The sequence below is a fragment of the Manacus vitellinus genome, unplaced genomic scaffold (genome assembly GCF_001715985.3).
Source record: "Manacus vitellinus isolate BGI_N305 unplaced genomic scaffold, ASM171598v3 scaffold_44_pilon, whole genome shotgun sequence".
NCBI lineage: Eukaryota > Metazoa > Chordata > Aves > Passeriformes > Pipridae > Manacus > Manacus vitellinus.
This window is the reverse complement of record NW_021940565.1, coordinates 28939-45499: the sequence shown is the minus strand read 5'-3', so window position 1 is coordinate 45499 and position 16561 is coordinate 28939. Positions and strand designations below refer to the sequence as shown.

Below are 16561 nucleotides of genomic sequence, written 5' to 3'. Positions count from 1 at the left end.
GCATCAACACAGCAAAGCACCATGTGAGATCTGGTTTCCTTTTTTTCTTTTTCTACCAGAACTGCTTGCCTGATGGATTTGCCACTCTGGTGGCACTTTTTGAGCAAAGAAAAGACTTACTTACACAAAAAAAGGTTCACTCATTCAGCTTGAAGCTCTTCAGTATGGCAGGACATCAGGTTCCTCCATGTTGACTCTCTGCCCTCCTGGGACCTTCAAGGGCTCAGGAATCTGCCACATGGAGCTATAGGAGTAAGTCCAGAAGGAAAGTTGAATGTTAAGTTGCAGGCACAGCAGCAGAGTCATGAGAAGGGCTGGAGGGCAGGAAGGCAATTAGAGCAGATAGCTTGAAAAACGTGGTATGCGGAAAGAAGAAAAATGTTAGGGATAGTTTCTGCTGCGTTCCTGATGAGGACATGCATGGAGAAGTGGGATGAGATCAGAGGCTGGCTGCTGGGCTTCTGCTAGCTTTCCTCTAGAACATTTATTGGCTTTCCAAGTGAGAAGAAGCTTTAAAAATGGGCCAAACTACCCTCCCTGGGGCAGAGGTACAACATGGCACCGGTGACACAAACTGCGACGACACCCATGGCAGAAGGGTTTGAGCTTGCCTTGGAGGACGTGGCAGTCTGAAGGCTCTTGTTTTTCTCAATAAAATTAAAAAAGGTGCCAAGTCTCTGCCATACTCAGGCAGGGCTCCAAGAAATCCCACCAGAGCAAGCTGCAGAGATGCAGAGGCTTAAGTTGATAGCAGAGTGATTTTTACATAGTGCCTCCATCATCACCTAAGTGCATTGCTTCAAGTTCCCAGGGTAATAAACAAACCAATTAAAAAAAAAATCCAATCATAGCATAAAATAACCCAAAAAATCATTCTGCTGGAAAAAAAAAAAAAAGCCAGGAGAGCTGTGGTGTGGATGGCACTGAGCTCTCCCATAGCTCTGATATGCACAGAGCAGTCCTGTCCTCCAGTCTTGTATGGGGTGTGTTTCCAGCCAGCCTGATGGGATCCATGACATGAAAACAACCAGTAATTCCTTCCATCACCTTCATCTGCCTGCAGGAAAAGCAGTGAGGAATGGCACTGAGCAGAGTTTATCAAAGATTTAAGCTTAAAAATACAGCAAGCCTTGCCCTGCCCCATAGTCTCTCTTAAAAATCAGCATTTGCACAGAAGTATCCATAACATTGCACTACCCAAAAGAGATGGCAGAGAAAAAGGACTGGTTTATATGCTCCTGCTCATTTCTTCCTTCTCCTCTCCCTTTCTCCCAGGCTCTTCTCCTCCTTTCCAGGATACTTCTGACACTTACTGGGGAGGGCCTATAAGTGATGTGGGTCCATCTTCCCCCCATCACCAAGACTGCACTGTAGCAAGAGAAGAGCAGGGGGTGAGGGTTTCCCTCTCTCCTGACCTCTTGAGGAAGGTTTTGATAGCTCCAGGGGATGCTGCCCCTGGGCAAGGCAGGGTGAGGCTGGGCTGGAGGGTTTATGGCTTTTTTAGCTCTGTGGGAAAGATCAGGAAGCACAGGGAGGAGAGGAATAGAGCCACCAGCAGCCAAGCAGAAGTGACAGGCAGAGACAGGAGATGTCCCACATGGTTATCACAGCAATCAGGAAAGGAACTGGATGAACTCGACTCCCATGTCCCTTAAGAGAGGCACTGCAGGATACATCCCCCCAAGGAGCAGGGCTTGATTCAGCTCCCAGGAAGATTGCACCTTTCCTAATTAATGTATATTTCATTTACCCTGCATAATTTATTTCTTTTCAAGACACCAGCCCTCTGACAATATTCGATGTTGCATCACTTTGGAAACAAATATAGCTACTTTGTCATTCCCATCTCATCTCGCACACACAGAGCTTCTGTCTCGCTGCCAGCAGTTACAGCAGACCTCAGCAACAACTTTTAAAAATGTCTTGTTTCTGAGCTAAAATAATCCAAATTCCCTGTCCAAAGGCATGCACGGGGCTCTTAAAGAAGGCTCAGCGCTTCTGCAACGCACGGAGGAACTGCTGACCCGTGGGAGGGCTGCTCACCCCAGGGGTGCCCTGGATGTCCCCAGCTGTGGGAGCTGGGGGGGTTGCACCCTGAGGTCACCCTGCCAGGCGCTGTTCTCACACCCCTTCATGTCTTTTGCGCTCCCTGGCAGATCTGGTGCCGGGAACAGAGTATGGCATTGGGATATCAGCTGTGATGGACAGCCAGCAGAGCGTGCCGGCCACCATGAACGCCAGGACTGGTGAGTTTGGCCCCGCTGCCTGCTTCACACACAGCTGGCTCCTGTGGCTCAGATGTCCCCATGGGACACTCTGTGCATGGGGACAAAGCTCAGCACCAACCCTCTCCCACAGAGCTTGACAGCCCCCGGGACCTCATGGTGACAGCCTCCACAGAGACGTCCATCTCACTGGCATGGACCAAAGCCACAGGTCCCATTGACCACTACCGTGTCACCTTCACCCCTGCCTCAGGGATGGCCTCGGAAGTGACGGTGTCCCGGGATGAGTCACAGCTCACCCTCTCAGAGCTGGAGCCCGGGACGGAATACACCATCTCCATCATTGCTGAGAGGGGACGGCAGCAGAGCCTGGAGGCCACCGTGGACGCCTTCACAGGTAAAGACAGACAAGTTGGGATGGGGCCAAGGCCACAGACCACTACCCTGTGTTGTCACCTCTGCCAGCCCACCACATCCCCAGCACCAAAACCCTTGGGCGGTGATGGGGATGAGAGCTGGGGTCAGTGTGTCCACATGGAAGCAGATCTGTCGACCTCAAAAGGAGGATGTTCCTACCAATGTGGTGGCACAGTCCCCTTGGCCAGCAGCACTGAGCACACTTGCCTGGCTGGAGGCTTCCAAAAGGACAAGGCAGGAATGGGGGAACAGACAGCCCATGCTCTTCTCTGTTGTCAGGGTGGTCTATATGTCCATGACTGCAGACTTTTCAGTCAGAGAACGTTGTTAGGTCCCTCAAGGCTTCATTTCTCCCTCTTTTGAAGTGCAGACAACACATACCATCTGCAGCAGGACAGCTCCATCACCTACCAGATGGGTCTGGGATGGAGGGTGTTTGCAGGCAGGGCTGACAAAAGCACCATTTTCCCCCTCCTGGTTCTGCCTATTGACATCAGCACAGCTTCAAATCAGTGGAGAGCTCAGAGCTCCAGCTTTGCCACCTCTCTTGGGTATTTCCCAAATCAGCACTGGGAACAACGTGGAGGCCAGGATCTGCAGACGGTTGGGGTTGCATCTCTCCTCTCCGCCTTCCAGGTGTTCGACCCATCACACAGCTCCACTTCTCCCAGCTGACGTCCTCCAGTGTCAACGTCACGTGGAGTGACCCATCCCCACCTGCAGACCGCCTCATCCTCACCTACAGCCCTCGGGACGCGGAGGAGGCGCAGCAGGTCACCCTGGACGGCACCCGCCGGCACGCCAGCCTGACGGGCCTGCAGCCCTCCACCGAGTACCTGGTGTCCCTGGTGGCCGTGCACGGCGCCGTCAGCTCCGAGCCTGTCGTGGGCTCCATCACCACAGGTACCACAGGACACCCCCCACCAGGCACGGGACCCCACCGGGAGGGCAGGCAGGGGGACAAGGAGTGGACCTGCCTCCCACAGCTTTGCTTTGCGCTCCATCTCTCCAGGGATCGATGCGCCGAAGGACCTCAGGGTGGGCAATGTCACCCAGAAGTCCATGATGGTCTACTGGAGCCCTCCCATTGCTGCCTTCGACCACTACAGAATATCCTACCGTGCTGCTGAAGGTAAGGGATCAGAGCACTCTTGCTCATGCCCTGAGCTCCCAGCTGCCAACCCTCCCTCCGTCTGCTGGCATGAACAAGCCACCAGGTCATCCTCATCCCAGACAGCATCCCATGCCCTGGTAAAAGCCACCAATAACTGGCATGGAACAAAAGGCTACAGGGACAGAGGATGGACTGTCAGGGATGGGGATGAGAAGGGACAACTGCAGCCAAGGGCCAGCTTGGCACAGAGGGGCACAGGGAGCGACCCCCTGCAGTATGTGGTTCACAGGGATGGCTAATTCAGGGCTCAATCCTGAAATCCCACCACCCTCATCTGCTTCCACTACCTCATCTTTCCTGGCCCCAGTTTTGCTTATGATGCTGAAAAGGCCAAGCCAGCAGTGATGAGCACCTGCAGGCATGAAACCCAGTTAACTCCAGTACCTTGTGGCACTGCCCTCCCCTCCCAAGCACCTCCTGTACCCCAGGGATGGGGCCAGCCGTGCTGCCAAAGCTCTTGGCTCCATCCCTGCAGGGAGGACAGACAGCACCGCCCTCCCCAAGGATGTCACCGAGCACACCCTGCACCACCTGGAGCCCGCCACCAAGTACGAGATCGGGCTGAAGAGCGTGCGGGGCCGGGAGGAGAGCGAGCTGGCCTCCATCACTGCCTACACAGGTGGGAAGGGGCTCCTGGTGGGCAGGGAGCAACCAAACGGTGACAGCTCCAGCCCTGGGCAGGGCTGGCAATCCCTTCTTGCCTTAGTAGTCAGGCAACTGACAGCAAGCTGGACCTCATACCAGCCTGATGCAAGCTTGGGATGATAAGCAAGGCTCACAAGGGCCCAGTGTGGGCTTTTGAAATATGTCTCAGCAAAGCTTTTCCAGAATATTCATGGGTAGTCATGGGGAAAGTGATAAACTTGTGTACCAGGCACAGGGAAGCCAGAAACATAATGTTGGGCCACCATGACAAGCTTTCTTAAAGGGAGTGCAGATTTTCAGAAATAATCCCTGGGGAAGCCCCGTCACAAACAGCATCTGCTGCAAGAATAAAACCCTCCGCTATCCACAGACTCCTCAAAACCTAAAGAAAATCCCTAACATCCCAGGCTGTGCATCAGGAAAACAGAGGAGGAGCAGCCCAGGTAGCAGAGTAGCACAATATATGACATCTCTGCACTCCAGCCTAGGCAGCAGTAACTCCCTTGCAGGCTCATGTGCCTGAGCAGCAGGGCAAGACCACGAGCAGTGGGCCACAAGAAGCCCTTCCAGTTCATAGCTCAGTCTCCAGTCTCTTAATGCCTCTGACTCTCTGAATGTCTCCCTCATGCAGCCATGGATGTCCCCTTGGGGGTCACGGCCACCAACATCACCCCCACCGAGGCGCTGCTGCAGTGGAACCCGCCGCTGTCGGAGGTGGAGAGCTACGTCCTCATCCTCACCCGCCATGCAGGTACACTGCGGCTCTGTTTCAGCTCACCTCCACCTCTCCCCCATCCCAAAGCCCAGAGTTTGACAGGTGCCCTTCAGGGAGGGAGTAGGGAAGGAGCCCTTACTCTGGGTTTTATAGGGACAGTGGGAAAAATAAGACTATTCTTCAGGCTGAACACCACCACTGCAGCTCAGCTGTGGCACTGCAGCTTATGCTGTTTCAGCATTAGAAGTGCTTCTGTTCGTGAGATCATACCCAGAGGCACATTTTGGAGAATTACATGGAACTTTTGCCTAAACCCATCCCCGTTGGCTTACAGTTGCAGGAGAAACAATTCTCGTGGATGGAGACAGCCAGGAGTACCAGCTGACCAACCTGCTGCCCAGTACCACTTACATGGTCTCTATGTACGCCACCAGCGGGCCTCTCACCAGCCAGACCATCAGCACCAACTTCACAACCCGTACGTACAATCACCTCCCCGCCTCCCACCCTCAGCCGTGCACTCACCCCAGGACAAGCAGCCAGCCAGGCTGAGCCAAAGCTCTTCTCACATACAGTGGGCAGAGAAGTAGCCACGTGCCCAAAAGGACACCCAAATACTAGTGCTGGGCAAAACACAAGAACAGAGTTTTAATCAACAAGCATCTGCCATCATTTTCACTTTTTCAACATCCATCAACTCCTTTCTATCTTTGATTTCCCCTGGATGTGGTTTCCTGAGAATACTCTTGACTGGGTTTTTTTCTAGCCCAAGGCCATAGTCCAGAAGAGCTCTACAACCTGTTTTGCTCACAAGCAGCTTGACATTAACTTCAGAGCTGTTACCCTTGAGGTGGCACATAGGCAGAGGACTTCTAGAGGGTTTGCAGAGCTCTGTTCAAGGCTGGGCAGGGTTGATGAGGTCTTGAAACTGAGGGTGAGGGTGAACTTCAGGTTGTAGGTCAGTGTTGCGAGGTTGAATCCCAGTGTACTGAGTTGGGAAATGGAACTGGGGTGGTTGTGTGTGAGAACGTTCCCTTCCCTGGGGTCCCTATCCACTGTTGCAGTTTTGGATCCTCCAACAAATCTGACCGCCAGTGAAGTCACCCGACGGAGCGCCCTGCTCTCCTGGGTTCCTCCCGTGGGAGAGATCGAGAACTATGTCATGACCTACAGATCCCCCGACGGCAGCCGGAAGGTGAGTGAGTCCTCGCAAAGAAACAGGCTCATAAAGTCAGGGAATAACAAGGCTATGGAGAAACAACCAGGAGAAACCCTACAAAGCAAAAACAACGATGCTCACCGGCTCAGGGAGACCAGAAGGGCAGGTATTACTTTCTGCATAAGCAGACACTTTAGATAAATAATAAGAAAAAGCAAGAAGAAAGTGCCTAAGGCAAAATGGTTATGCACACCTGCGGGTCTGAGCATAGAGGGGATACCTGCAAAGTTTGGAGGAACAGGGGAAATTCATGGCTTGTGAAACACAAGCAAGCTGAGGCAGGAGAAAATTATCCTGCAAACAGAGATGCTAAAAATGCCATTTGCCCTTCCTGTGAAAAGGAAGACAGGCACAGACAGCTAATTAATCCCACAATACAATATATTCGATTATTTAATGAGTGTGTCCACATCTGCCTGTCTGGAGAGCTGCTACAAATGCCATCAGAAACACGTCACAGCCACCAGTCTCGTTTCCTTTGCTGGTGTGACAGGCTCACAGCAGCCAGGGGACAGTGGCTCTGCAGAAGGGGTTCGATAACACTGTGTGGCACTCAACCAGAAAAATTAACAGGCCAGGAATCAACGGAGACAAAACTGGCTGGTAACCAGGTTTGGCCTGCTCTGCTCCTTGTGCTGCTCGGGCCATCAGTCATGCCCTGTACTGAGGGCATGCACATCCCAACAGAGTCGGTAAACAGAGCACACAGACTGCAAACACTTAAATTGCCTGTGTCTAAGCCATCTCGCTTTCTCCCACGCAAACCATCCCAAAATGTTGACCGTGTTCCTTGCCCTCATTGACTCAGTCCAAGGGTGTAAGCAGCCATGCAACGCTCCTTGGCCAGGCACCAAGGGCTGCGGCAGTTTGTGGCTTCCCTTCCCTCCTCGCTTGCTCTTTAGGCTCCCCACCGCTTTTCTCATCTGTTGCTCTTGGTGTCTGCCTCCTTCTGGGACCCATGTACAGGAGCTGATTGTGGATGCTGAGGACACGTGGATCCGCCTGGAGGGGCTGTCGGAGACCACGGAGTACACCGTGCGCCTGCAGGCTGCCCAAAATGCCGTGCGGAGCGGCGTCATCTCCACCACCTTCACCACAGGTGAGGACTTGAGCCACACCCACTCGGGAAGGTGGAGGTCAGCACACATACCGTGCTGGTAGGCGTGGACTGCTTCTGTGGGCTTTCCCTCCTCAGGCAGCTCCCCATCACAATCCACAGAGAGGTACATACAATGCCATGCCCCACAGCGCTGCCTTGCTACAAAATGGCTGAAGGATCTATAACACAAACACAAGACCCAACCCATTTACCAGGCCCTTTTCCTTGTCCTTGCCCCTCCTCAAATGCATAGTCAACATCACGTATCCACAGGTAAGCTCTTGCAGTGAATAGACCAGCTGGTTCTCTCCACACTGTAGACGTGATCCAATCACTCACAAATATCAAAGAATCATAGAATAGTTTGGGTTGGAAGGGATCTTTAAAGGTCACCTTGTCCAACCCCCCTGCAATAAGCAGGGACATCTTCAACTTGATCAGGTTGCTCAGAGTCCTGTCCAACTTGACCTTGAAAGTTTCCAGGGATGTAGCATCCCTGGAAACATAAAGCAGGTGCATCTCCACTGCCACCAGTGGGGTCACAGACAGCAGAGCCAGCACTTTATCTAATCCACTGACTTTATCTAACTGCATTATTCCTCCCCACTCTAATGCTAGAGAATTCACAATCCACTAAGGCAATGGGAATGATTTGCTTTCCAAATCAAAGGCATCCACAGTCACCACAGCCCTCACACACAGAATACTTATGCTGGCAAGAATGAAGCTTACAAAGAAAGTCACCATCGCTCCCACCCTCTGCAACAATTCACATTAGAAATAGTGCAAAGCAAATGTCCCTCACCCTCTTTGAAAAGCCCCTGGCTAGGCCAGGGCCCTTACAGATAGAGTGCATCTTGTTCAGGGCTGAACCCAATCCCATTTCTCCTGGGCTTCAAAAGCACTAAGAAGCCTATACATGACATCCACCAAAATTCCTCTGATCTGCACTGCCAGTTCAGTTAGGAGAGTTTTCTTTGAATCAGCTGTGGGTACACCTCCCCATCTCACTTACATGCAAAGGTCCCTTCACCTGCTTTTAAGAGATAATAGCAACTACTTATATCAACAAAAGAAGAGAAGACTCTGCTCTAATGCATCTATTGAACAGGCTTTCCTGTTATTCTTGCCTCTTACATGGGCACATAAGGCCAGTGCAATTCAGGCAGGTGATGGACATATGCATCTAATCTTTGAGGCTGTTTGGGAGTCAGGGATGAAGCTGCACAGGGGTGACTTCTCAGCTGGGATAAAGCAGCAGAAATCCAGTCACAGCAGGCAAGCAGAGCACCTTTTCCTTCAAACACAAACGTCAGACCTCAGCAGCATTAGAGTCACCGTTGCCAGCTGATGCAGCATCCAACACAGGTTTAATTTGCTTTTAAGATGAAGAAAAGCATCAGCAAGAAACCAGCTTCTCCCCACTTACCCCAATATCAATGAGACAGAAGCACCCAGGAACTATCACCAAGGCAATGCAATCCATGGACACACCCCTGAGTGAAGCATCAAGATCTGGGATTCAGTTTAGTCTGGCAATGCATCAGGACACTTTGCTGAGAACAAGGACTTGTCTTCAAGAAGTCACTAAAAAAAATTTAAAAAAAAAGAAAAACATCCAGGCTTAATTTAAATTGTTTTGCTTCCTTCTGCTTACAGTACACATCCCGGGGTTCTTCTGTTCCCTCTGACATATTAATAGCTCGGCCTCTTTTGTTTCATGTTTGCATAAGGTTCTTGGGGAATTGTACACAGATGAGACAAAAGGAAGAAACAGATACAGTATTTATAATTTATAGGGGTTTGAAATGTCTTTCAAGGTCTCCTTGGCTCTCAAAGATATGAATATAAATTAAGAAACAAGCAATCTCCACAGAGCTCAGGGGAGCCCAAACTCATTGTCTTTGAAGAAGTTTTCATTGTTGGATACTATAAAATGTAAACAATGTCTCCCCAGACACTGCACTACAGACCAGGGAGATGAAAAAAAATTGGGAATCTTCAACATTTGGACAAAGCAATGACCTCTGAGTCTTCAGGTCACAAGGAGGGGGAATACACCCAAGTGGGAAGCAACAGGCAAGGGTTGTACTTTGGTCCTATGGGGCACCACACAATTGTGATGGACACACACAGCATTGAAGGTCCTTCACACCTTGTCACTGTGTGACTGAGACATCCTTGAAAGCCACATCCACATTTCCAGCTCTGCAAAGAAGAAGATGCGTGTCCCTCTTTTGCATCAAATAAGAAAAAGTTGTGCCCAGAGCTGACATTCCAATACTGAGGGGGTCTCCTAATTAGGACTATCCTAAACTCTGGCCCTCAAATGAGATGATTCCTCATTAGAGGACACCCGTAGCACAGTCACACTGCCCATGCTGCCTGTCTCTAGCATCTCACACAGCCTAATTCCTGCCCAACTTGCAAGTGAAAATTAGCTCAGCATAAGTCCACCATCTTTTCCAAGGGCATGGAGAATCAGGAGAATCCCCTTGGAATGAGGAAAGTCATAAAACTTGATTGGAGCTGGCAATCCTGAGAGGAGAACAGGTTTTGGTATTTTCACAGCTGTCTAAATATGCTGGTGACAGCTTAAACCCCAGGGTTTCAGACACGGTGCACAAAGATGGTCCAAGAAGTGACATCCCTCATCATTCATAGTGATGTTACCATGCACCTCTCCAATATAGGACATATGGGAGATAATTAATTTATGCACACATTTTTTTCCATTAAGTCCTCTCATGTTGATGGCAGGTGTAAAGTCCCACTGCCTCACCGAATTACTCGGGACACGGCAGCCAAGTTAGGCCTTACCCAGATCACAACCAGTGGAGCCTGAGGCATGGGGGAAAAGGCATCTCTTTGCTTAAATTTTGCCTATTTCAATTTTTTAATTTTTGCAGGAGGGCGTGTGTTCGCAAACCCCCAGGACTGTGCCCAGCACCTGATGAACGGAGACACCCTGAGCGGTGTCTACACCATCTCCATCAACGGGGACCTCAGCCAGAGGGTGCCGGTGTTCTGCGACATGACCACCGACGGAGGCGGATGGATTGTGAGTAGCTGTGGGCTTGTCCTGCATGTTGTCCCCATCACAGAGTAGCCAAGCCTCATCCTACCAGCAGAGCCAAGCCCCACACTGCGCGGGAACGACAGCAGGCTTCATATCGCACGCTTCATTTCCCACGCCACAGGGAATGGCCCACGCTCCGGTAATAATAGTTACACTTGGAGAAATGCCCTTTGATTTATTTGACATGTTTGCAGTGCTTCTGGAGAGCAAAATCTGTGAGTGAAGCTGATTTATTGTTCTAGAAATGAAATTAATGGCCGGTGGCTTTCACGGGGAATGATTCACGCTGCCTGCGGTAGGAGGGTGTCAGGCATCACCCCGGCTGAGTCTGCACAGGAGCACTTTAGAAACAAATGCCTCTTTGGCTTTTGAATTGCACAAACACTGCTTGTCTTGACGTAGATGGACTGACAGCATAAGTAAATAATGCCATGGTGCTTTGATCTTATTCATGTCAAACACTTACTTACACACATTACACAAAACCCTGCTAGATGTATAGTCAAAACCAAAAAAAAAATGGGCTTCCTCAAATGCTGATTTCTAGCCAGTAGATTTCCCTCCATCTCACTCTGCTTCAGAGCATCCCCTTGGATATCACAGAAATAGCTAGCTGAAAGCAGAATCATGTGCTAGAAAACCAGAGGCACCATGTGTTGAGTAGAGCAGAAAGCTCAAAGGCCAATTCCTTCCTATTCTCACATTGATTTGCCTTGGACATTATCTAACACCTCTTTTATTTCTCCATCTGCACATGAATTAATTGCATGGCTGCAATTAACAATAACTGGATGGGCATTGCAATTTTCTCCCCTGAAAGGCACAATGGAATGATGAAGTATTATCTTTGTTAGGCTTCGGACACACAAAATAAAGACATTCCTCACCTCCATCACACTGATTTTCCCCCTGGTCTTCCTCCACCTCAGGTCTTCCAGCGGCGGCAGAACGGGCTGACTGATTTCTTCCGGAAATGGGCAGATTACCGGGTCGGCTTTGGAAACTTGGAGGATGAGTTCTGGCTGGGTATGACCTTCACTGGTTGTCTTTCATCGAGGTGTCAAACCCAAGCTCCCTGTGCACTGTGCTGCTCACCTGTGCCAGCTGTTGGCTCCCTGCCTTTCACCACATTCCTCTACGCTCTCCCTCAGACAGTTTTCCTTCTGTTCATTCCCTGCCCTTCACATTAGAAGACACTCATGGACACGTCACGTAAAAGCACATGGTGAAGGTCAGCAGCTCCCTAACTTGCTCGTCCCAGAAGAAAAGAGGGGTGCACTGGGACTTTTCACGGACCAAACCCTTCATCCAATGACTACAGGTTACATTGGTGACATCTACAGCTCATGGCCTTGGCCAGCAAGCCAGTTTTCCAAAGAAAGTAGGAAAGGAGTGAGTGGGAGTCCCAGCACAGTTCTAAAATTGAGTGTGCTCCCCCAAAACCCGAACAGGAGCCAAAGCCAGCCCTGCAGCGTGAACACACTCTGGCTTGTACAGGAGCTTAACAGCAACGTAAGAAGCACCAGCGCTCCACAGCTGAAGGTTCCCAGCTCCAGCAGCAGGGAGAAAGCTAAACCTGGGCCTTGAACTCATGTCTCCTAGGTGCAGAGAGGTGAAACTTGAGTGAGGACAGAGAGCTCAGGCCCCAGCGGTGCCGGGAGAGACAGAGACTCACCAGAAGTGCTGCTGCTCTTCGATTCCTCTCCTCGCTCTCATTTCCCACAGCTGTCTTATTTGCTTAGAGCTTTCCCTGTTTGCTCACGGAGCGGATCCAGGCACCGAGTCTCACCAGGTGTTTCACTATTTGCCTCAACAGGCTTGGACAACATCCACAAGATCACGTCCCAGGGGCGCTACGAGCTGCGGATCGACATGAGGGACGGTCAGGAAGCGGCCTACGCCTACTACGACAAGTTCTCCATCGGCGACGCCCGCAGCCTGTACAAGCTGCGAATCGGGGACTACAATGGCACTTCAGGTACAGCCTCACGGCTGGCAAGGATCTGGGGGAACCCTGGGGCCCGTGGGTCTGAGACTGTAAAGGAAATCCCAACATGCTGTTGCAGGGCTGACTTGTTTAGAGCAGCAAGACACAAACCCGTAGTCCTTTCTGCCTTCCTACAGTCCATCATGTAAACCAGGCTGATAAAGCCCACTAAGTACACAGGGAATTTTCCATTGGGGATTAGATATTTAATATCAGAGACACTGCTGTTCAAATAACCAGGTCAGTCATCAGAGGTGTCATTCCACTTGGCAATAATGGCAGCTGGCTATTGATGCCGTGCTGGAGGGTGTATTTATCGCCTTTCCACAGCTATGGAAAAATCTGAAATCTTCTGCGTCATTTCCTCACGTAGAGGCCAAACACTGGCCAGCTTTGCAAGGACACTGGCACACCTGCTTGCTTGGTTAGGCTTTGCCCACTAGAAAACAGAGGGTGATGGAGGAAGAGCACGGGGGGGTTTCTTCCCCAAGAAGGGGGAAAGGGGAACAAATGCAGCCCTTTAAACAGGGATAGACATGCCCAGCACAGGCCTCCATGACAAAACTTCACCACCAGGTACTTAGCAAGGAACCCCACACCACACCTGAGATGCAGGAATTTTCCTGTTCAATATCTGGTAATAGCCACTGAAAGAGAAGTGGCAGGACACTTTCAGGACCACCAAGGAGTGTATTAAGATTGTCTCCTGTAAGTACATCACCCAATTGTAATAATGACCATATTTTACTTTGACTTTTCTTTCACCCAGAAGCAGCTCTCTAGCTCTCTAGCTCCTTAGCCAAGAGGTAAAATGAGGTTGGTGTGTTTAGTGGAATATGACATCACACACCTTCCCAAAACTTCTTCCTCTTATCCAAGAGGAGAAAAGGTGGCCAAGCATCTTGGTTCAAGACATGAATGCTGGGTCTCCTTTGGGAGAAAAAACCTCCCTTTGGCTACCAGGAGGGAAGGAGGCTGAAAGCATCCTGAAATTATATAGCAGAGCCAAGCCTCAGGAAATCACGGATGCCAAAATCTGGGATTGAATTAATTTCTGGAACACTCAAATTCAGATCCAAACCCATATAGCACTTTATCTGACAAAGACAAGCGGCCTCTGAGATTTGCTATGGTCTGCACTGATCCTAAACAGACAGCAGAGGACCTCAGATGAACCAGTTGTGAGCAATTCCAGTTAATGTTATCCCCAGACTGTCAGCTGCTTGAGCCATTCATTGGGAGGCTACCACGTAACCAGAATATCCTAATTTCCTTGTGAAAAGACCAGATAACTCAGAATCCATCACCTTTAATGGTCGCTCTTTCCACAGGGGACTCCCTCACCTATCACCAGGGCCGCCCCTTCTCCACCAAGGACAGGGACAACGACGTTGCCGTGACCAACTGTGCCATGTCCTACAAAGGGGCCTGGTGGTACAAGAACTGCCACCGCACCAACCTCAACGGCAAGTACGGAGAGTCCCGGCACAGCCAGGTAAGGGCAGGGCTGCCGGGAAACCCCCTGGCATTTCTTCTAGGGGCTGGGGCTGCATGGTCGCTGCACCAGGTCAGGGGCACTGCTGGGGTAACCCCACACCAGCTGGAGCAAAGGGAGCTGATGCTTTGTGCCTCAGAGTGGCTGCCATGGTCATTTGCTGTGGCATCTTGTTGTGTTGCCTTAAAAAAAAAATACCTAAGTGAAATTTGATCAGAAGCCTTTGAGCAGTGAGGAAAAAAAACAGTCAAGCCATAGCAGCAGGAGAGTTTCTTGCTCCTGCTGTAGCAAGTTCTTCCTTCTGGCTTCTCTACAGCAGTCAACCTTATTTCCTTCCTCTCCCACTCTAATTTCTTCTTAGGGTCTTTCTTTACCCTCTGCCTTTCTCTCCCTCCTGCCAGGGGATTAACTGGTACCACTGGAAAGGCCACGAGTTCTCCATCCCCTTCGTGGAAATGAAGATGCGACCTTACAACCACCGTAACGTCTCTGGGAGGAAGCGACGGTCCCTACAGCTCTGAGCCAGCTGAACCCCCTCCTGCCTCCCACCACCTGACCTTTTCTGTCATTTGTTTGTATTTTATAATATGAAAAGGGAAAAAAAAAATTACTACTCGTCTGAGATAGCAACCTGCCCCTCACAAATGCTGGAGGGAACCACGGCACAAGGAAAGGCCGTGGGGAAGGGAAGACCTCATTGCTTTGCATCTGTCCCAGAGAAATACCAAATTTCCAGTCTCCCTAACCCAATACTCTGACCCTTAACATGAGAAGAAAGAGAAAGAGACAGATTTTTTTGATATTTTTTTAAAAGATGTAGAAATCCCCAGCAAACCCCGTTAGAATGTTTGTCATGGGGCTTGTGGCAGGAACCTTCCCCACAGGGACCTTGGTGCGGCCATTTCCACGCCAGTCATGGCCAGGGGTGCCCATCCTCTCCCTGCCTTGTGTCCCCTCCTGGCAGGGAGGTCCCAGGCTTCATGCCATCCTGTAGACACAACTCTCCCAGCAGGCAGAGGCCCGTCTCTCCCCTGTGGGCAGCCTCTGAACACATGGAGACCAAGCGAGGATGAGCAAATGCAAGGCTCACCCCCTCCCCAGTTTTCACAGATCCCACCCAGAGGGCTTGGCAAATACCTGCATATGTAGGCAAACTCCAGAGAGTCCACAGCTCGTGTGTTGGTCCCACCACAGCCACAGTCATCCTTGGGGTGGGGTGTAGGGGAACAAGAGCTGCTCCACCAGCCCCAGCATGCATTAGCCACTCCTCTGAGCTGAATTCGTCCCGCTCCAGGTGCACGTCAGCCTGGGTTATGCTGAGCTTGATGCAGAAGAAAGGACTTAAATTAGAAGACTTGGGAGAAAAATCATTCCTTGTGGCCCCGAAGCCTAGGGCCCATTTCCTCTGCTATTTTTACATTTCTGCCATGCTCTCCCTCACCAAGGTCATTGGTCCCAAACCAAAGGGTCTCAGAGAAGGAGCAGCAACCAAAAGTTACCACACAACCACAGCCCAGGCTGAAGCCAACAGCTGTCACAGCCCAGGTGCTCCTGTTCATGGACCTCCATGCACACAGGGAATGATGATAACGCAGCCAAGGGAAGAGAAGTGCAAGCTGAGGAATTCACATTCCCTTCCTTCTCCTACAGCATCCCTCTTCTATGCCATCAGAAGAGGGACACAAATCTCAGTGCCTTGGTATCACCATCTCTCTAACAGGGAATCAGCTGTTTCCCCTCTTGGAAGAAAGGCTTAGTCCATGCAGATTTTGGAGCACTTCAAGGCCCTTGGAAGAATTAATGAGTTTGCTCTTCCCATCCTTAACTTCTCCTGTCTCAAGATGGACCCTTCAGATAGCTCTGGCTGTGCTCTGTTGTCATTGACACCACCTCCACATAGCCCAAATGGCCACCATGCTCGAGTCACCCCTCTGCCGAGGGCTCTGATCAATGCTGGGCATTGTCACTGGCCTGGTCTTGGAGAAGGGACGCGTCCCCATGCCCAAGGACAATGCAGCTCATCACTGGGTTCGCAGCCAAGGGAGCATTACAAATGCTGAACACTGCGTTTTCTTTTTATCACACTGAAGCTGCTTTGTCTCAAAAACATTTTCCAGATGGCAACATAAAGGCATCTTTGCAGTGGGTTATAATTCAGTCCAGTGTCTCTTTCACGGCCACACTCCTGAATGTTCTGACGTTACTCACCATGGCTGCAGAGCTGAAGAGGGGCATTAAGTGGGGAATGCAGCCTCCTCATCCGTGCCACGTACCGGCACACGGAATCACTGCTAACCCCAAGGTCAAGACTAGATACAGGGTCCAGCCCCCCACGTGGCCAGTTTACAAGCTGCAGTCTGACCTGGAGAGAGGATGCTGTAGCTCAGCAACATCTCATATGTAAATGAGGCATCTCTTCTTACTTCCCATCAGCATTAAATCAGGCAACCAGCTGATGAACAGGTCAGTCAGAGGCTGCAGATGATGGGATCTCTTGCAGGACATG

The 16561-nt window shown here is 50.7% G+C and overlaps 1 protein-coding gene across 1 annotated transcript in view; it reads left to right on the top strand.

Moving 5' to 3' along the window:
* TNR (tenascin R) overlaps positions 1 to 15227 on the top strand; it is a 28522-nt gene extending 13295 nt beyond the window's left edge. The window contains exons 8-21 of the mRNA XM_018079142.3: positions 2157 to 2246; positions 2359 to 2622; positions 3279 to 3545; positions 3655 to 3774; positions 4292 to 4435; positions 5093 to 5212; positions 5511 to 5654; positions 6241 to 6371; positions 7362 to 7494; positions 10404 to 10555; positions 11503 to 11599; positions 12390 to 12551; positions 13892 to 14055; positions 14457 to 15227. Coding sequence (XP_017934631.3) covers positions 2157 to 2246; positions 2359 to 2622; positions 3279 to 3545; positions 3655 to 3774; positions 4292 to 4435; positions 5093 to 5212; positions 5511 to 5654; positions 6241 to 6371; positions 7362 to 7494; positions 10404 to 10555; positions 11503 to 11599; positions 12390 to 12551; positions 13892 to 14055; positions 14457 to 14576 — 2108 coding nt within the window. The 3' untranslated portion in view covers positions 14577 to 15227. The remainder of the gene's footprint in view (positions 1 to 2156; positions 2247 to 2358; positions 2623 to 3278; positions 3546 to 3654; positions 3775 to 4291; positions 4436 to 5092; positions 5213 to 5510; positions 5655 to 6240; positions 6372 to 7361; positions 7495 to 10403; positions 10556 to 11502; positions 11600 to 12389; positions 12552 to 13891; positions 14056 to 14456) is intronic.
* The last annotated feature ends 1334 nt before the right edge of the window (positions 15228 to 16561 follow it).